General features: G+C 49.5%; 1 protein-coding gene across 2 annotated transcripts in view; it reads left to right on the top strand.

The window, feature by feature from the left end:
- The first annotated feature begins 1,594 nt into the window (after nt 1-1,594).
- Nucleotides 1,595-21,155, top strand: part of LOC134346908 (2-acylglycerol O-acyltransferase 2-like) — a 39,589-nt gene continuing 20,028 nt past the window's right edge. Inside the window, exons 1-6 of one of the 2 annotated variants that reach the window (XM_063048745.1) lie at nt 1,596-1,826; nt 4,889-5,067; nt 6,448-6,652; nt 9,561-9,735; nt 11,450-11,649; nt 18,811-18,974. In XM_063048745.1, the coding sequence (XP_062904815.1) occupies nt 1,733-1,826; nt 4,889-5,067; nt 6,448-6,652; nt 9,561-9,735; nt 11,450-11,649; nt 18,811-18,965 (1,008 nt within the window). In that variant the 5' untranslated portion in view covers nt 1,596-1,732 and the 3' untranslated portion in view covers nt 18,966-18,974. Of the gene's footprint in view, nt 1,827-4,888; nt 5,068-6,447; nt 6,653-9,560; nt 9,736-11,449; nt 11,650-18,810; nt 18,975-21,155 lie in introns of those variants that run through there. The other variant, XM_063048746.1, reaches the window with a different exon arrangement.

Here is a 21,155-nt window from a genome sequence, read left to right as displayed (position 1 = left end):
GGTCGTGTATACAGTACATATCCTCTAAGAGAACCACAGCCTTACCGTAGAGTTTGGAGGTTTGTGTGCCTGAATGAACCAGGGAGCCAAGCTCACTGGACTCAGAGCTCTGGCTCTTGGTAAGGTCACCCATGCCAAACAGGTCACAGGGTAGAGGCCAGGCTATGAGTGGTCTACCAGTCCTCCAGGTTTGGAGGTTCAGCTCAGGGCTAACAACCACGACTGGTCGAACAAAACTGTTACAGACACAGGAAAATCCAGAGCAACACACACGAAATGCTGAAGGAACTCAACAGAGCAGGCAGCGTCTTTGGAAAGGAGTAAGCAGTCGACGTTTCAGGCCGAGACCCTTCATCAGGGCTGGAAAGAAAGAGGAAAATTCAAAGTAAGAAGGTGGGGGGAGGAGAGGAAGAAGTACTAGGTGGTAGGTGATAGGTGAAACTGAGAGAGGGGGCGGGGTGAAGTAAAGAGCTGGGAAGTTGATTGGAGGAATTGATAAAGGTCTGGAGAAGGGGGAATTTGATAGGAGAGGACAGAGGACCATGGGACACCAGAGGGAGGCGATGGGCAGGTAAAGAGATAAGGTGAGAGAGGGGAACAGGAATGGGGAATAGTGAAGGAGAGGAGGGGGGAAGGGACAATTACCAGAAGTTTCAGAAATCGACATTCATGACATGAGGTTGGAGGCTACCGTTATATCAACGACAATGAATTATCTTTCTACATCTGTGTGCGGCCAAGGACAGACAGATTCTGACGACCCTCATTGCTGTTTTAAACGCCAGCGGCGTTACACGCAGTATGTCTATACATAACATTAGTTTATATCCATAGTCCGATTGTATGTATACGGGAATATCTAAACATAAGGGGATTCTGACAGGAAATTATAAATTGACGTTCCTTTGTTTTCAATGTATGTTCATTATGCAATTTACGCGTGTGATGTAATGTGCAGCTGTTTCAAAAGGAACTGATCTTCATGTTACTTATACCCTGGGTCTGCATGCCCATGGCAATAAACTAATGATTCGGGGTAATAACTGTTCCTGAACCTGTTAGCGTAGGCTTCTGTACCTTCTTCCCGATGGCGGCTGCGGCCAGAGAGCATGGTCTGGACGCTGGGGGTCCTTGATATTGGAAGCTGCTTTTTTTAAATGGAAGCGCACCTTGTAAATGTGCTCAATGGTGGGGAGGGATTTGCCTGTGAGGGACTGGACTGTATCTACCACTCTGCGTAGATTTACGTTCCTGGCCGTGATGGAACTAGTCAGGATTCTGTCCTCAGGGGTTTTCAGCCCGGGGTCCGCTGGGCCCCTTGCTTAATGGTATTGGTCCATGGGTTTAAAAAATGGCTGGGAAGCCCCCCCCCCCCACTGTGCTTCTGTGGAAGTTTGACAAAGTTTTTGGTGACATGCCGAATCTTTGCAGACTTCTGAGAAAATAGAGGGTTACCGGGATTAAATCCAGGATCGAAATTGAGAGGAGATAATGCCGGGGATTAAATCCGCGCTCGGGATTGGTCCCAGCGGTGAGGGCTGAAGCTCACCTTGGAAGGGAAAGGTGTCGGAGGTCAAAACAGAACCGGGCGGCGAGCCAGTTTCAGGACAGTGCCTGGGATTGATCGGAGGTGCTTCTGTCTTCGGACACGGGGAGGGGGCGGTTCCGTCCTGATTCAGGCTACATAAGCACCCCCCGCCACCCGGGATCCGGCCCCTCCACTCCAGCCGTGATGAGGATCAAGTTTGCTCCTCTCCGTATCCCCCTGGAACGCAGGCTGCAGACTCTGGGGGTCTTACAATGGATATTCTCGTTCCTGGCTCTGGGTAAGTCCTCTGGGGTTTCGTCAGTCCATCCCACCCCCGCGCCCGCCCCTAGCGTCTTTCTTTTCCCCCTCCCCATATTCCAATGTGTGTGTGTCTCTCTCAGTCTCCCTCTCCCTCTCTCTCTCTGTCTCTCTCTCACCATCTGTGTCTCTCTCAGTCTCCCTCTCTCTCTCTCTCTGTCTCTCTCTCACCATTTGTGTCTCTCTGCCTCTCTCTCTCACCATCTCACCATCTCTGTGTCTCTCTGCCTCTCTCTCTCACACACTCTCTGTCCGTTATGCAGCGAGACAGGCATAAAGTAATCTTATTTTCGGCGTGGTGATCCTAGTCAGGGAACTCTCCACAGTGCTCTTGGTTGGGCAATGCTCGTGTCGACATCGGTGTCTAAAGTTCAGAGCGATGATTTGCGCAATGGATGGGGTCATTGGACCTGCCTCCCGGAGGGGGTAGGGAGATCCTGCCGTCAGCCAGTGCCCATGCCCTGTCAGTGGACGAAGGACGACTCGGGAGCTACATTTGTAGAGAACCGTATGAGGGATCACCATTGTATATTGTGCTCCATTTCTGAATCTTTGCCATAAGCGCCACAGCTTTCTGGACCTCAGTTTCAAAGATGAAGACTGTATCCCTGAACCTTGCCCAGCTCACATCAGGGTCAAAGTTCAAGTTTATTGTCATAGGAATACGTACATACCATTTGTTTTTCACTCTCAAGAATTTAGAAGACGAGGAATGTCTCATCGAAACCTATCGAATACTGAAAGACGCACGGAGTATTGTGAGCAGTTTTGGGTCCTTTATCTACGAAAGGCCGTGCTGACGTTGGAGAGGGTTCATGAAATTGATTCTGGGATTGAAGGGCTTGTCATATGAGGAGGGTTTGATGGCTCCGGGCCTGTCCTCTCTGGAATTCAGATGAGGGGTGGCCTATCGAATGTTGAAAGGCCTCTATAGAGTGGATGTGGAGAGGATGTTTCCTATGGTGGGGGAGTCCAAGACCAGACACAGCCTCAGAATAGAGGGGTGTCCTTTCAGAACTGAAATGAGGAGGAATTTCTTGAGCCAGAAGAAGGCAGGAGATTGGGGTTGAGAGGGAAATGGATCAGCCATGATGAAATGGTGGATCAGCCATGATGACATGGCAGAGCAGACTTGATGGGCCAAGAGACCTGTTTCTGCTCCTATATCTTATGGTCGAAGAAAGGGTGGACATGGGGAGAATGGTTCCTATAGTAGGGGAAGTCTAGAACCAGGGGACATACACTCATGATATATGTACGTCCCTTTACAACAGAGATGAGGAGGAATTTCTTTAGCTAGAGAACATGTGGAATTCTTTGTCACAGGTGGCTGTGGAGGGCAAGTCTTTGGATATATTTAAAGCAACAGTTGGTAGGTTCTTGATTATTCAGGGCATCAAAAGTTGCAGGGAGAAGGCAGAAGAATGGGGTTGAGAGGGATAATTCAGCCATGATGGAATGGTAGTACAGACTTGATGTGCCAAATGGCTTTATGGTATTATCAGTCTTATAAATGCCATGAAAATTAGCTTTTTGCTGCACAGTACGTTACAAGACAAACATAAGCTGATGTAAAAAAATACACTGTATATAATATATACATATATAGAAAAGATCAGAGACAAAATAAACACAAATACATCATCATCATTACCTGCCATGTCGTATGACGTGGGCGATCATGGCCTTTCCGTGACTATGATTGTTCTTGGCAAATTTTTCTACAGAAATACTTTACCATTGCCTTCTACTGGGCAGTGTCTTTACAAGACGGGTGACCCCAGCCATTATCAATACTCTTCAGAGATTGTCTGCCTGGTGTCAGTGGTCCCATAACCAGGACTTGTGATCTGCACCGGCTGCTCGTACGACCATCCGCCACCTGATCCCATGGTTTCACGTGACCCTGACCGGGAGGGGGAGGCTAAGCAGGTGCTACACCTTGTCCAAGGGTGACCTGCAGGCGAACGGAGGGAAGGAGAGCCTTACACCTCCTTTGGTAGAGATATATCTCCACCCCAGCACCCAAACATAAACACAGATGCTGGAAATCCAGAGCAACACACAGAAAATGCTGAAGGAACTCAGCTGGTCAGTCCGCATCTATGGAGGGGAATGACCCGCATAGCTGAGACCCTTCACCACGAAAGAACAAGAAAGCGGAGGTGGGGCAGGAGCACAGACTGGCGGCTGTTAGATGAGGCCCGGTGAAGGGAAAGGCCAGCGGGTGGGGGAAGTGGCGGATGAAGCAAGAAGCTGGGAGGTGATAGGTGGAAGAGGTAAAGGCCGAAGAAGAAGGAATCTGATAGGAGGGGAGAGAGGAGCATGGGAGGAAGGGAAGGATGGGCGGAGGTGCTCGATGAAAACAAATGTGATGCCACTAGATCAAGATTAGGAGAAAAAGAGAAACGTAGGTGGAGGTAATGATAGGGATTTTAGCTGGGCTCAGGAACGTGATGGTGGTGGGGAGAAGCTGTTGTTGAATCGTGAGGTGTGGGCCTTCAGGCTCCTGTACCTCCTGCCTGGTGGCAGCATTGAGTAGAGGTATGGCCCGGATGGAGAGATTCCCCGATGATGGGCGTCACCTTCCTGAAACATCACCGCCTGCTGATCTCCTCAGTGGTGGGGAGAGCTGCACCCAGCTTGGAAACAGTCTGGGTCCCACCACTCTCTGTAGTCTCTTGTGTTCCTGTACAGAGGAGCTTCTGTGCCAAACTTTGATGCAACCAGTCAGAACGTTTTTCACTGTCCATCTGTGGATGGTGGTTCAGTTTTCAAAGACAGGCCGCCCACATTTCTTCTTCTCTTCCCTAATCTTCTAAGAAAGTGGGTATGCTGGTGCCCTTTCTTTAGGGTAGGTCTCCGTACAGGAGGGTCAAGACAGCAGATGTAGACGAAGCTGTCTGACCACATGCACGATGTTGTCCCTTCGCTCGGGGTGAGGTTAGCCGGGGGATTTGGGGATTGTTCTCATCAGAGATGGGAGAGTCAGGGGGAGGCACAAAAGGGAGGCGGAAGACTAGCTATAACTTCTGCCTTTAGCCCAGTGCTGCCTTGCCATCTTTGTACTACTCCTGTTCACCGACTACTGGTTCGTCGCCGTGCTCTACGCTGGCTGGCTCTACCTGGACCGAGAGACGCCGTCTAGCGGTGGGCGGCGGTCGGCATGGGTCCGCAGCTGGTCCATCTGGAGATACTTCAGCAATTACTTCCCCATTACGGTGAGTCATCGGCAGTGGAGGTGACCGATCGAAATCCCGGACACCGCCACCCCTCTCCTTTTCCCAAATTTCAGAGGGTAAATGCATGCAATGACTGTGAAAAGTGTCGTTTTGTGTCAGATTAAATCAGTGAGCATTGTGCTTGGGGGGGGGTGCAAGTGTTGCCACGCTTCTGGCGCTAAGATAGTATGCCCACAACTCCATAGCCCTCACTGTATATCTGTGGAATATGGGCAGAAATCAGAGCACCTGGAGGAAACCTAGGCCATTACAGAGAGAATGTACAAACTCCTTGGAGACAGCCGCGGGGATTGAAGCCCGACGTCGCGGATGGCGCTGCAAAACGTTGTGCTAACCACAATATCATCGCAAGTTAGATCACTGGGGTATTTAAACAGGTGATAAATAATTGTTTAAAGAATTGGGAAACTGAGGGCTATGGGCAGACCAGGGCATTCTTGAGGGACCCAATGACCTAACCTAATCTGGCTCCTATCCTCTTATGGAACGCATCTTCCCACCGCTGAAGTTTCTTGGTAAATCTTGAAACTGATCGACCCTTTTCCCCATCAGGAAATCCTATCAATCACCTCCTTCATCATCGGTAGGGTACGGCATGTTAAGGGGGGGGGGGCAGCATGTTAGCGTATCGGTGACCATAATGCTCTCCAGCACCAGTGACACAAGTTTGGCCTGTAAGGAGTTTGTACGTTCTCTCCATGACTTCGTGGTTTTCCTCTGGGTTCTCCGGTTTCCTCCCACAGTCCAAAGATAAGCGGGTTAGTAGGTCCGCTGATCACGCGGGTGTAATCGGGTGGTGGGCTCGTTTGGCAATAAAATCTGAGAGAGGTCGGAGAGATTGCCCCCCTACTCTCTGAAGCTGGCTTGCAGTGTGGGACGGAACAAGGCCGTGGACAGTGGGAATTAACAGTTTGCCTTACCCTTCCAGTCTCTCTGTACTTCCCTGGGATCCTTCCCCATCCTCTACTGCCTCCCCCACCCCCCCCCCAATGTTCATAAGTCCTCTGCTCTCCACACAGAGATATTTCAGCCAAATCCAGACTGTCTGAGACTGGCCGTGGGCACACCGCAGGGGAACAGCACTTTGAGGCTGTCCTCGATGGTGGGGGTGATGGAATTGGCTAAGTCTGCAACCCTCTGCATCCCCTTTCGATGCTGTGTGTTGGAGGCTCCAGACCAGATTGTGGGACAGCCGCTGTGGTGGGAGGGGCCTGCATTAGCTCCACCCTCAACACTGATTGGCAGCTGATACGTCGGGAGGGTGGGAGGGTGAAGAAGGAAGTAATGATGCTTGCCTTGGATAATTCGATCCAACTTTTCCTCTGCTTTCCGCCCCCCACCCCACCGACCACTACGAAGCTGGTGAAGACGGCGGAACTGGACCCAAAATACAACTACCTGTTCGGCTTCCACCCCCACGGCGTCCTGGTGGCTGGAGCATTCGGGAACTTCTGCACTGAGGCGACTGGCTTCTCCCGGCTTTTCCCGGGGCTCACCTCCTACCTGCTGATGCTGCCCTTCTGGTTCAGGGTGCCTTTCTACAGGGAGTACATTATGTGTGGGGGTGAGCAGCCTGTCAATGTCCATGTCTGCCTGTGTGTGTCCAGATATCTGCTTCTGTGTCCATCTGTGTGTGTCCAGAGATATGCCTCTGTGTGTGTCTGGATATCTGCCTTTGTGTCTGCCTGTGTGTGTCCAGATATCTGACTCTGTGTCTGCCTGTGTGTGTCCAGATATCTGCTTCTGTGTCTGCCTGTGTGTCCGGATATCTGCCTCTATGTCCGCCTGTGTGTGTGTCTGTATGTCTGTGTCTGCCTGCCATAACTTTGCATCTCTCTGTCTGTAGGTGTTTGCCTGTGGGCATCTGTGCCTGATGGGGCATGATTGCCTGTTGTGTCTATCTGTCTGTGTTTGCCTGTGGGTATCTGTCTACCTCTAGTGTCTGAGTCTGCCCAAGTGTGTCTGTATCTGCCTGTGTGTGTATGTGCCTGTGTCTCTTGCCTTCTCCCTGTAATCTTTTATGCCCTGACTAATAAAGAACCTATCAACATTCGCTTTAAATACATATACCCAATGACCTGGCCTCCACACCGTCTGTGGCAATGAATTCCACAGATTCACCACCCTCTGGCTAAAGAAATCGCTCCTTTTCTCTGTTCTAAAGGAACATGCTTCTATTCTGACTTTGAGGTCTCTGGTCCTAGACTTCCCACTATTGGAAACATCCTCTCCACATCCACTCTATCTAGGCCTTTCAGTACCCTGTAGGATTCAATGAAGTCCCAGAGCCATCAAATGTTCCCCATATGTTAAGCCTTTCATTCCCGAGATCATCCTCGTAAACCACTTCCGGCCCCTCTCCAATTTCAGGACATTTAAAAAAATATAATAAATAGTTATAGTAACACTTTTCAGAAAAAATGTTTTTAAAATTCTTTTAAAATTAGTAATTTAAATAATTTTGAACAGTTCTAAAATGCTTTAATTAGAGTTGTCAAAGAGTACAGCAGGTAAACAGGCCCTTCAGCCCATCTAGTCTGTGACAAACCATTTGTTTCAATCTGTCTCTGTTATACTTTTATTAATGATAAAACAGTGAGTACACATAAATGAGCAATGGAACTCATCCCTTTCCCTTAAAAATGTTCATAATCATTGTTAATAATTTATTAATTATGATAAGCTTTGATCAAATTATAGCGTGCAAGGTAATACTTTTTGGAAGGTTATTGCCAATTTGGCCGCATGCTCTCAAAAAGATTCACCACCCCCAGACTAGGGAATCTCTCTGCACTCTTTCTAGCTTAATGTATACTTCCTATAGCTGAGTGAACATATCTGCACATAATACTCCACGTGCCATCTCACCAACATCTTCCTGTGCCCTGAAAAAGAGTCTCGGCACGAAACACCCACTATTTACTGTTTTCCATGGATGCTGCCCAAGTCGGCTGAGTTCCTGCAGCATTTTGTGTTTTAACTTTAGATATGCAGCATTTGCAGATCAAGTCAAAAAAAAATGAAATCAAATCAAATTTAATTAACATTCAACTATACATGGATACAGCAGAATGAAACAGTGTTCCTCTGCGGCCAAGGTGCAAAACATACACAGCACGTTCAAAATAGTGAGCAAAAATAAAAACGGTCACGCAAGAAAACATATCAATAGTCCAAGACTCTGAGAGACATGACCCACAGATTGTACAGTTCCTGGAAATCCAAGCTGTCATTCCACCAATGGGACTTTGGAGGGTAGCATCGATGGGAAAGGCCAGCCTCAACCCACCATAGATGCCACATGACACCGCCTCCAGTGTCTCCTCACTTGGATTGTGGCAGCAGACAAGCCCACAGCTTGAGGCCTAGTCCTCACTGTAACAGGCCACGCTGCTGCCCCTCCATCTGTTGCACCACCACCTTGTCCTGCTGGAATACGACATCCAAATTTTGTACTTGGTGCCCATCCGATGAATGCAAGAATACCATACGCCTTCTTCAATACCCTGTCTACCTGTGTCTACACTTTCAGAGAACGCTGTATCTGTACCCCAGGTTTTTCTATTCTGCACCATTTACCATTCCCAGCCTAACCATGAGATGGCACCAGGTTCGGGAATAATTATTCCACCCCCAGCCCCTGACCATCAGGTTCCTTAATCAGCATAAATAATTTCACCCACCCCAACACTGAACTGATTCCACAACCTACGGACTCACTTTCAAGGACTCTACAACTCGCATTCTCAACATTTATTGGTTATTCGTTATTATTAGTTTTTTTCTGTATTTGCAGAGTTTGGTGTCTTTTGCACACTGGTTGTTTGTCTCTGTTGTGTGTGGGTTTCATTGATTCTGCTGTGTTTCTTTGTATCTACTGTGAATGCCCGCAAGAAAATGAATCTCAGGGTTATATATGGTGACATGTATGTCCTTTGATAATAAATTTACTCTGAATCTCTATGTTACAAGTATTACCATCCAAATCGCTATTATAGATGACAAACAAGAGAGGACTCTGCACTGTTTCCTGGGGCACACTGCCAGTCACAGGCCTCCAGTCTGAACCAGAAGCCTTCACCACTGGCTCCTCTCTCCTCCCACCAGGCCAATGGTTAGGTGGGATGGGGTGATCGCTGTCGGGAAACCTTAGGGCATTTGTTAGGAGAGGGCCAGCATTTGGGATGAAGTAGTAAATATTAGAGTGGGTGTGTGGAGGGGGAGTTGTTTGAGATGGGTGGCAATCTTGGGCCTTAACAAACCCGTATGGGGCTTCACGTGGGATCTTGCTGTGCCTGAATTGGCTTCTTGATTCTGATTGGCACTCAGTGTTTGATGCTCCGGCTTGTCTTGGTGGGGAGGAAAGGGTGTTTTTTCTGAGTGAAGAGGGGTGGGGTTTGTTCGTGGTTGGGGAGGGTGGGAGAAGATAGAGCTGTTGCATCCAACAATGTTGCTCCTTCCTTTACCCACAGGTCTGGTCTCCTCAGACAAGCAGAGCGCCACTCACATCCTGAGCCAGCCGGGTGGGGGTCAAGTGGCGGTGTTGGCAGTGGGTGGCCCCCCAGAGACACTGGACGCACGGCCGGGGGCACTCACCCTCAGAGTCCTCGCCAGGAAGGGCTTCATCAAGATCGCACTGAAGACTGGGCAAGTTCAGAGGGCAGGGCTTGGGTGATGGTGCGAGGCTTCAAGATGGTGTGGCTGGGAAAGGGGCGTGGCTGAGGCAAGGCAGGGAAGGGTTGTGGCAAGGTGCAAGACTAGCAGAAGTGGGTAGTGCTGGGTTGAGGGGTGGGCTTATGTTGGAGAAAGTGGGTGGAGCTGGGGAGGGGGCAGGACTGGAGAAGGTGGGTGGGGCTGGGGAGAGGGGTGGGACTGGAGAAGGTGGGTGGAGCTGGGGAGAGGGGCAGGACTGGAGAAGGTGGGTGGAGCTGGGGAGAGAGGGACTGGAGAAGGCGAGTGGGGCTGGGGAGAGGGGTGGGACTGGAGAAGGTGGGTGGGGCTGGGGAGAGGGTTGGGACTGGAGATGGTGGGTGGAGCTGGGGAGAGGGGCAGTACAGGAGAAGGTGGGGGGGGCTGGGGAGAGGGGCGGGACTGGAGGAGGTGGGTGGAGCTGGGGAGAGAGGTGGGACTGGAGAAGGTGGGTGGGGCTGGGGAGAGGGTTGGGACTGGAGATGGTGGGTGGGGCTGGGGAGAGGGGCAGGACTGGAGGAGGTGGGTGGAGCTGAGGAGAGAGGTGGGACTGGAGAAGGCGAGTGGGGCTGGGGAGAGGGGTGGGACTGGAGAAGGTGGGTGGGGCTGGGGAGAGGGGTGGGACTGGAGAAGGTGGGTAGAATTAGGGAAGGGTGGGACCTGGGAAAGTGGGTAGAATGGGAGAGGGGAGCGACTGGAGAAAGTTGGTAGAGCTGGGGAGAGGAGAGCGACTGGAGTGGGTCTGAGGAGGAGGTAGGGTGGAAAGTGAACGATGCTGGGCTGGTGTTCTGAGAGGCTGACCCAATGGGTAGGACAAAGAGGCAGGATGAAAAGAAGAGGCGTGTCTGGTGCAAGGAGGGGTGTATCTTGGGAAAGCAGCAAGCTTGGAATGAGGGGGCACACTGGTGGGACTCAGACAAGGGGGCAGAGCTTGTTCAAGGAGCAGGGCAGGAGTAAATGGGTGGTTTTGGGGCAAGGGGTGGGGCTATCGAGAAGGGGCTGGGCTGAGGTAAGGAGGGGCACGGTTTGTTGTGTCACTGGGACAAGGACAAGAAGGGGCTGGGCTTTGCATTGAAAGGGTCATGGCTGTAAGAGGGTTGGGACTGAAGTTGAGGGTGTGGGATCATTGGGGGAGCGCCTTATCTACGGGGTTGGGGCTGGGGCCAGGACTGGTCCTACCCTACGTGGTATGGAAAGTTCTGCTGTACGGAGGGGAGGGGAATGGGGAGGGAGGAAGGGATGCAGGTGGGATGTGGAACAAGGGGAGGACTAATGGAGGGAGAAGGTAGGAGGATTGAATGGGTGGCCTCCCCTCCCTGAAGTGCTGACCACCCATAGTCCATCCAACTCTCAAGGGAGGGAGGGAGAGGGTGGGGTTGAGTTGAGACCTGCCCATGAGCTGGGGGGGCGGGTGTCCTCGGGGACACACCCTCCAATACCCTCCGGATAACATTGGCTCTTATGCCACTGATCCCTTGGGTGCTTTCCTGCCCTGGCGACAGTGTTGTGTAGAAAGAACCAGTGCGGGTATCGGCTATTTAGCCGTTGGTGCCGTCGCCAAGCCCAGCCTGAACTCTGAAGCGGGAGGGGTGGATGGTTGTAGACAGAACCAATGCGTTTCACAGCCGCTGGGTCCTCCGTGTGACCCTTTCCCTGACTCTCCACTCCACAGGGCTCACCTGGTGCCAGTGTTTTCCTTTGGCGAGAATGAGCTGTTTGACCAAGTGGAGAACCCCCCGGGATCCACACTGCGGGCAGTCCAGGACAGGCTACAGAAGCTGATGGGGCTGGCAATGCCGCTGTTCCATGCCCGTGGCATATTCCAGTACAGTTTCGGTCTGATTCCTTTCAGGAAACCTATCTACACTGTCGGTAAGATCTCAGCACCACGGTAACATCTAGCATTCACTCTGGGCTCGGTCGGGCCTAAGGAGGGTGTTGTTTGCCTGGGCTGGGGAGTCTAGAACCAGGGGTCACAGTCAGTGGTTGGATATTCAGTGTAGAGTGGGGGAAATGCATTAGAGCCAGCTGTAAGATCGGGGGTCGATTCCCACCGCCGTCTGGAAGGAGTTTGCTTGTTCTCACCACGACCGTGTGGGTTTTGTCAGGGTGCTCCAATTTCCTCCCACAGTCCAGAGACATACGGGTTAAGTTAGTGATTTGTGGGCATGCTATGTTGGCTTCTGAAGCATGGCGACACTACATTAGGGCGCCCCAACGCATCCCCAGGCTGACGCAAACGACGCATTTCACAGTACGTTTCGATGTCTGGACGTACAGCATTATGTTCTCAATAAAGACAAACTTAGCACGAGTAAATGCTAACGCACTGTATTCTGTTCAACTCTGAGCGCTTGTGACCAGCTCACTATCATAACCCCGGTTCCAGGTGAACCGTCTGCATTTACCCATTGGGAAATGAAGTTTTTTATTATGCACAAATAATAACACATACAGTACTGTACAAAAGTCTATATATAGCAAGGATGCCTAAGACTTTTGCACACTATTGGGGTAATTTTATGTATTGTGCTCTACTGCTGCCACAAAAAAAAAACACAAATTTCATGACATTTGTGAGTGACGATAAACCTGATTCCGATATGAGTCTCTATTGTGGACTGAGAGTGGGAAGGGGACAGGGAGAGGGGAATCATAGTTGGGAAAAGGGGAAGGGAGAGGGGAGGGAGTGGGAAACACCAGAGAGACAGTCTGTAATGATCAATAAACTAATTGTTTGGAATCAAATGACCTTGCCTGGTGTCTCAGGGCTGGGTGTGTCTGCAGCCACCCCCCCCCCCTCAACCCCTGGCATTCCTCTGCCACCTGTCCCACACCCCTCCCACAGTGCTCCACCCTCACCATCCTTCACCCCTGCCAGATTTACAAACTTACTCTTCTCTCCATGTTGACAAATACAGTACTGCGCGAAAGTCATAGGCACCCTAGCTACATATGTGCCGAAGACTTTTGCACAGTACTGTACATATAACTTGTAAAACTAATCCTTCTCTTGTTCACCCGCTGGAATTCTCTCCCCAAGAGACTTAGTGGCTGAAGACTTGAAAGAGACCGAATGTTGGTATTGGTTTATTAACTGAGATAGTGAAAAACGTTGTTTTGTTTTGCATCTGTACAGAATACTTCACCACATCAGTACATCGAGGTAAAGTAATAAAGGGATGCAGAATAAAATGTTACAGTTATGGAGAAGTTGTTTATTTATTTTATTGAGATACAGCGTAGAATAGGCTCTTCCAGCCCTTCAAACCATGTCACCCGGCAATCCCTCGATTTAACCCTGGCCTAATTACGGGACTATTTACAATGACCAATTAACCTACCAACTGGTACGTCTTTGGACTGTGGGAGGAAACCCACGCGGTCACGGGGAGAACGTACAAACTCCTTACAGGGAGCAGTGGGAATTGAACTCTGGTTGTCTGTACTGTAAAGCGTTGTGCTAACCACTATGTTATCGTGCCACCCTTAGATTACAGTGTAGGTGGACTATAAGGTGCAAGGGTCGTACCGAGGTAGATTGCGAGGTCAAGAATCTATCTTATCGTACTAGGGAACCATTCAATAGACTTATAACAGCAGAGTAGAAGCTGTCCTTGGAGCCTGGAGGTACATGCTTTTAGGAGTTTGTACCTTCTGCCCAATGAGAGAGGGCAGAAGAATGAATATTCAGGGTGGGCGAGGGTCTTTGATTATGCTGGCTGCTTTACCGAGGCAGCAGGAAGTCTAGACCAAGTCCACGGGGAGGAGGCTGGTATCTTTGATGTGCTAAGCTGTGTCCACAACACTCTCCCTCTCTCAGTAGATGTGGAAGTGGTACTTCCCTGAACTGGACTGTCTCAAACTAGGGAAACAGTGTCTGAAGGACCAGCTGGAATATTGGGCTGAAAAATGGCAGGTGGAATTTAATGCAGAGAAGTGCGATGTGTTGCACTTTGGTAGGACCAACCAGGGTCGGTCTTACACAGTGAACAGTAGGGCACTGAAGAGTGCCGTTGAACAAAGGGCTCTGGGAATGCGGGTGAATAATTCATTGAAAGTGGCATCATCGCAGGTTGATAGGGTCATATGTCACATTGGACTTCATAAATCAAAGTATGGAGTACAGGAGATGGGATGTTATGTTGAGGCTGTATAAGATATTGATGACGCCTAATTGATGACCACAGCTACCTACAGGAAAGATATAAATGAGACTGAAAGAGTACAGATGTTGTCGGGACTGGAGGATCTGAGTGAAAAGGAAAGATTGAATAGGTTAGGATTTCATTTCTTGGAACGTAGATGATTGAGGAGAGATTTGATAGAGGTATATAAAATTATGAGGGGTATAGATAGAGTAAATGCAAGGAGGCTTTTTTTCCCACAGAGGTTTTGTGGGACTACAACTAGAGGTCATAGGTTAAGGTGAGCATGAGGGGAAACCTCTCCACTCAGAGGGACATGAGAGTGTGGAATGAGCTGCCAGTGAAAGTGGCGCATGCAGGCTCAATTTCAACATTTAAGAGAAGTTTTGATAGGTACATGGATAGTAGGGGTATGGAGGGCTATGGGCCTGGTGCAGATCAATAGAAGTAGGCAGTTTAAGTGGTTTTGCGTGGACGAGATGAGCCAAAGGGCCCATTTCTGTGACTCAAAATGTAAGGGGTGGGTGGTAGAAATTACTTCGTACAGGCATGGTGTCTCTTTGGAATCCTCTCCCCCAAGAGGCTGTCGCCAAGAATATCCATCCGGTAGTGTTTGGATACTGAGATTGGTTTATTATCACATGTACTGACATGCGGTGAAAAGCTTTTGTTTACGTGACATCCTTACAGATCATTCCACATATTAGTACATCAAGACAGGCAAAAGTAACCGAGAACACAGACTATAGTGTTGTGGTCACAGATGAACTACAATGCACAAGGTCAAATAAATGCAAAGGACCATGGTGAGGTCAACTGGGAGATTGAGTTCAACTCTGACATACACAAGGTCCATTCAAGAGTTTGATAACTGAGGTTAGAAGACCTGCTGAAGGGTTTAGGCCCGAAACGTCAACTGTACGTCAGATGCTGCCTGGCCTGCTGAGTTCCTCCAGCATTTCGTGTGTGGTGCAGAGGATAGAAGTTTCTCCTTGAACCTCTTGTACATTTTTTTTTTCATTGTTTGTGTATCATCTGTCTAAGGAGGAGGATATAGGGAGAAGAGAGAAAGTTTGGAGTCAATGATTTTGTTGGTTGCTTTTTCCTGGCAGTGGGTTGTGTAATGGATATTAAGGGAAATGGAAATTTCGGTTTGAGGCCGGAATCGGCACAGAGGTAAACATCTTGCATTAAATGGCATCTTAGATCATAAGACATAGGAGCAGAATGAGGCCATTCAGCCCTTCAAGTCTGCTCTGTCATTCCCTCATGGCTGATTGGTTATTGCTCTCAATCCCATTCTGCCTTCTCCCCATCACCTTTGATGTTGAGTTTAATTAAAACCTATCAACCGCTGCTATAAATATACTCAATGACACGGCCTCCACAGCTGTCTGTGGCAATGAATTCCACAGATTCACTGACCTCTGGCTAAATAAGTTCCTCCTCATCTACCTTCAGACCCTTCAGCTTCCCAAGCACCTTCTCCTTAGTGAGAGCAACCGCATCACTTCTGCCCCTTGACACTCTCAAATTTCTTGCATTCTGCTAGTGTCTTCCACAGTGGAGACTGAGGTAAAATACTTATTCAACATAAGTCTGCCATTTTTGTCCCTCACTACTACCTCACCAGTATCATTTTCCGGCTGTCTGATTTCCACTTGCCTCTTTTACTCTGTATGTACTTAGGGGAAAAACAACTTTTGATATCCTTACTTATATTATTGGCTCTCGTACCTTCATATTTAATCTTTTTCCTCCTTGTAGCTTATTTAGTTACCTTCTATGGGTTTTAAAAGCTTCCCAAATCTCTAACTTCCCACTATTTTTGCCATATTTTATGACCTCTCCTTTGCTTTTATGCTGTTTTGATTTCCCTTGTCATCCTCCCTTCAGAACACTTCTTCATCTTTTGGATGTATCTGTCCTCCCCCTTCTGAGTTATCCCCAGAAATTCCAGCCATTGCTGCACTGCTGTCATCTCTGCCAGTATCCTCTTCCAATAAATTTTGGCCAGCTCCTCTCTCATGCCTCTAATTCCCTTTACTCCACTGTAATACTGATGCATCTGACTTTATCTTCCCCTGCTCAAACTACAGTGTGAATTCTATCCACTTTATGATCACTGTCTCCCAAGTGTTCCTATACCTTAAGCTCCCTAATCAAATCTGGTTTTTTACACAACACCCAAGCCAGAATTCCCATTGCTCTAGTGGGCTCAACCTTAAGCTGCTCTAAAAAGCCATCTCGTAATCATTCTACAAATTCCCTCTCTTGAGATCCAGCACCAACCAAACTACCTGCATATTGAAATACCCCCGTGACTGTTGTAACATTGCCCTTATTACATGCCTTTCATCTTTTCTGTTGAAATTTGTATCCTACATCCTGGCTACTCTTTGTAGGCCTGTATACAGGTTCCATCAGGGTCCGTTACTCTTGCAATTTTTTAGCTCTACCCCCAAGAATGTACACCTGATCCTATGAAACTATCTCTTACCAACAGAGCCACGCCTCCCCCTTTGCTCACATGCCTGTCCTTTTGCTACAATGTGTATCCTTGGATGTAACACTCTCAACTATAATCTTTCAGCCACAACTCAGTGATGCCTATAACAATGTACCTGGAAGTCTCTAACTCCGCCACAAGATCGTCTCTCTTAGTCCGTGTACTGCTTGCATTCAAATATAACATCTTCAGTCCTGAATTCATCACCCTTTTGATTTTGCCCCCATGTTACTCATCCCACTGAGTGAAATTTTGCCCCATCACCTGCCTGTCTTTCCTCACAGTCTCACCACACGCTGCATCGACTTGTATACCCACTGCCCCATCCTCAGCCCAATCCAGTTCCCATGGGAGAATGAGGGAGGGGGGATTTTAGAGGGAGAAGGCAAGGGGAAGAGGTGTAGGAAGAAGTGGTAGGAATGGGGAGGAAGGAGAGAGAGTTGTGGTGATTCGGGAGAGGGGGAGGATGGATGAGGAGGATGTAAGAATCAAGCAGATTCCACTTTTTTGGCGGGTGGAGATACAAAGGTACTCCCTCCCTCTGCTAGCCTGCCGGTTACCTTTGGACAAGGTGTGGCACCTGATTAGTGCCCCCCTCCACCCCCACCGATCAGGGTCATGTGAAGCCATGGGAGCAGGTGGTGGATGGTCGTACGAGCAGCCGGTGCAGATCACAAGTCCTGGTTATGCGACCAATAACACCAGGCAGACAATCTCTGAAGAGTATTGATAATGGCTGGGGTCACCCGTCTTGTAAAGACACTGGCCAGAAGAAGGCAATGGCAAACCACTTTAATAGAAACAATTGCCAGTAACAATCATGATCATGGAAAGACCATGATTGCCTACATCATACAACATGGCACATAATGGTGTACATTGAAACACACTGTACAGTGAAATGCGTCATTTGCATTAACAGCTAGCATACCTGATGCTGTTCTCTAGGCAACCCGCAAGTGTCGACGCATATTCTGGGACCAACATAGCCTGCCCACAATGCTCAGCGAAACAACAGAGCCCGACAAACAACAAAACAACAACAGCAAAACAAGTTCCATTCCTCTGTCTCTCCTACCCCCACACACAGGCAGCCCTCCAACTCCAGAATAGGCTTCTGGGTCTCCAGGCTTTGGCCATCAGTCAATAACTTCTGGACTTCCGATTGACCTTTGGGCTTCAGTCTTCGGTACTGACGTCTAGCCTAGCTGATGACAGGACCATGGCTCGAACTTTGACCAGCCCTCGTGCACTGACCTGGGACCACCCGACATTCCTCAGTCCACATCTCTGGCCTTCAAGCACAAATGGAGGTGGAGGGAGGGAAGGGGGTGTTGGGCTGAAGAGGAGGGAAAATGGCTAGGATAGGCAGGGAGGGAGAGTTGCGGTGATTTGGGAGAATCTCTGGGATGAGGTGGAGGAGGGAGGAGGGTGAGATTGGGAGGCAGGGTATGGTCCAGACCCTCTTAATCATCACTGTCCATGCCTCCCATCCCCAATCTGGACCCTCTGGGGTGGACCCAGTGCCTTGACACAGATGGATATTTCTCTGTGGGCCCCAAAACAGGCATGGAAAAATCCAACATCCTCCTGCACATCAAAGTCTGTGGCCAGGACTCTGCTCCTCTGTCTGCTCCTATTTGCACCACATAGGGGTACAATCACTTGGCACAGGGTGAGGCCACCATGGGGCAGGCATGATCGCTCTCCAACAGTAGGCAGCCACAGGGTGCAGGCAGGGAGGGCTGTTGGGTGAAGGTTAGATCAGGAAGTGGGCAAATGTTTCAATATGATGCCCTCTGACACCTTTCTCTCCTGCACTCTGACCCTTGACCCCCTCTAACCTTGACTCTTTGACCCCTGTCCTTCACTCTGTGACCTTCTCGCTGAATGCCATCCCTGAATCTCCTTCTGCCTCTCTCTCTAACCCCTGATGCTTTTCTCTCTGAACACCCACTCCATGACACTCCATTGTCGCTCTTGTCTGTCTCCTCTCTCATCCTTGCTCACCTTCAATGTCCCTATTATTCCCTTCCTCCTTTCTTTCTCTCCATTCCTCTTCCTTTATTCTCTTCTACTCTCCACAATCCCACTCCCATCCTCCTTTCATCCACTCCTTCTCCATATCCCTCCATTTACCTACTCTCCATCTCCCTCTTCCCACCTCTTTTATCTGCCACTTTCCCCCTTCTCCCTCTGCCTTTACCCCTTCTCTCTCCCTCCCTGTTCCCCTTCTCTCCCTCCCCTCTTTGCCCATCTCTCCCCTTCTAACCTCCCTCTCTCTCACTCCCATTCTCTGTCTGTTTCTCTCTTCCCTCTTCTCCCCCTCTGTCCCACACTCCCACCTCCTTCCTCCTGTGCCTTTCCTTTCCCCAGTGGGTGAACCCATTCCGGTGGAGCAGAACCTCAGCCCCTCACACAGCGACATCGAGAGACTCCACGAGCTGTACCTGGATCACCTCACCTGCCTGTTCGAGGAACACAAGGCCCAGTATGGCATTGCGGAGGACAGCCACTTGGTGTTGATATAGCGGAGGCTACATCGTCCCGGGACGTCAACTCCAACCAGCAGACCCCAGAACCAAGCCTCAGCCCTCCTGCCTGACTTTGATTGTAATAAATCTGACCACTGTCATTATCTCAAACTCTGCCTTTTCCCTGCTGTGTACGTTGAGTCTGTGTCTGTATAATGGAGCTCAGCTCCCTCTCAGAGGGTCAGGACCATCCCTGCTAGGGGAGAAAAGCAGGAATATAATCCACATCTCTCAAAGGGTCTTCCATGGAAATGTTCGTTGTTTCTCGCTCCACAGATGTTGCCTGTATTTCCTGCCAGTGATATCCAGATGTTGCTGCCAAGCTTATGTTGTCCTTGGCCTGGGAGAGTGTGGTGGGACATTGTAGAGGGAGCTTCACTCTCTGACCTTGGGAGTGCGTGATGGGACAGTGTAGACGGAGTTTCACTCTGTGTCTGACCTTGGGAGTGCGTGATGGGACAGTGTAGACGGAGTTTCACTCTGTGTCTGACCCTGGGAGTGTGTGATGGGACAGTGTAGACGGAGTTTCACTCTGTGTCTGACCCTGGGAGTGTGTGATGGGACAGTGTAGAGGGTGCTTCACTCTGTGTGACCCTGGGAGTATGTGATGGGATAATCTCACTCCCACTCACTCACATTGACTCTGCTATGGAATATGCGATGCTGTTGCTCAGAATACAAAATAATATTCCCCTCTAATTTAGATCCAAAGAAGCACAGAACAGAACTAAAGTACCCTGTGAAACACTGGTAAATGGGGCAGAGGGATTTTCTGCAGTAGATGGGGACTGGTGGGAGTTGACACAGGCCTTGGCCTCTCAGGGTGCTGGGTGTGTTAGTATCAGGCCTTGTGGGAGATGAACTGAAACACAGATGCTGTGGGTAGCAGTGAAATAGCCCTCAGGTTTTGTTGGAAGTAGTTTCCTCATCTTCTGGCTCTGACGACAGTGAAATGAATGTCTTTTCCTTAGGCCCTATTGAGAAGATGAACTGGACCCCTGACCAGCAGCAGATGGTCAACAAGGCCTCAGGCCCCATGGGCAGTGAAGTGATTAGTGTCTTCATTCTCTGTGGGTGATGAACTGGATCCCTGGCCCTGTAGGAGATGGCGATTAGTAATCTAGCTCCAGGCCTTATCAGGGGTGACTTTCTAGGCCTGTGGCCCTGGAGACCTATGAAATAATGAACTAGTTCTCAGCCCCTTGGCAGTTAAGCATTTGTTCTGCCCTCTGACCCTAGGTGTGATTATGTAGATCTTAGGCCCTGTGGGTGTCAACTGGGCCTCAGGCCCTGAGGGATATGGTGATTTTGCATAGTTGAAGGTGGATTTCTAGCTCTCGGTCCCTGAAGGCAGTGAAGTGAATGTCTTTCCCTCAGGCCCCGAAAGTGATGGTGATCCAGCCCTCAGGCCCAGTTGAGAAGATGATCTGGAGTCCCCCAACTATGGGAGATGGTGGACAAGGCCTCAGTCCCTGTGGGTGAGAGAGCAGGCTCTAGGCCATGGGGAAAATAGCAATCAGCAAATCAGCTTCAAGGTCCAATTGGAGGTGGTTTCCTAGCCTCAGACCCAGAGGAAAGTGAAGAGAGCTCAGGCTCCAAGAGTGATGGTGATCTAAACCTCAGGCCTAGCTAAACTCTCACCTGACCTGTGGAAGATGGTGAACAAGGCCTTAGGCCCTATGGGTCTCAAATGAGCTTCAAACCCTGTGGAACATGGTGATCTTGCCCTCAGTCACATTTGCAAGTGGTTTCTGAGCTTCTGAGGTAGTGAAGCATTTGTCTTCTCTCAGGCCCTGAGAGTGATGGTGATCTAACCCTCAGGCTCTGTATTGTAAAGATGAGCTGGGCTCCAGGCCCTTTGGGAGACTGTGAGTTGCCTCAGGTATTTTTTGGAGGTGATTTCTGATCCCTCAGACTGTGGGCAATGATTCAATTATCCTGCCTTCAGTCCCTGTGGGTGAGGAATCAGGACCTAGGCCCTGTGGGAGATGGAGATTGGCGATTTCATCCCCAGGCCTTATTGGAGATGGTTTCCTAAGCCGCCGGATAATGAAGGCCCCATGGGCAGTTAAACAAATGTATCTGCCCTTGGGCTATGAGGGTGATAATCATAGTTATGGTGATGTGCAGCATGAAAACAGGCCCTTCAGCCCATCTGCTCCATGCTGACCACATTTCCCATCTAAA

This window comes from Mobula hypostoma, chromosome 5, assembly GCF_963921235.1.
Source record: "Mobula hypostoma chromosome 5, sMobHyp1.1, whole genome shotgun sequence".
Taxonomy (NCBI): domain Eukaryota; kingdom Metazoa; phylum Chordata; class Chondrichthyes; order Myliobatiformes; family Myliobatidae; genus Mobula; species Mobula hypostoma.
The sequence above is the reverse complement of the archived record's forward strand: the minus strand, read 5'-3'. Positions and strand labels throughout refer to the sequence as shown.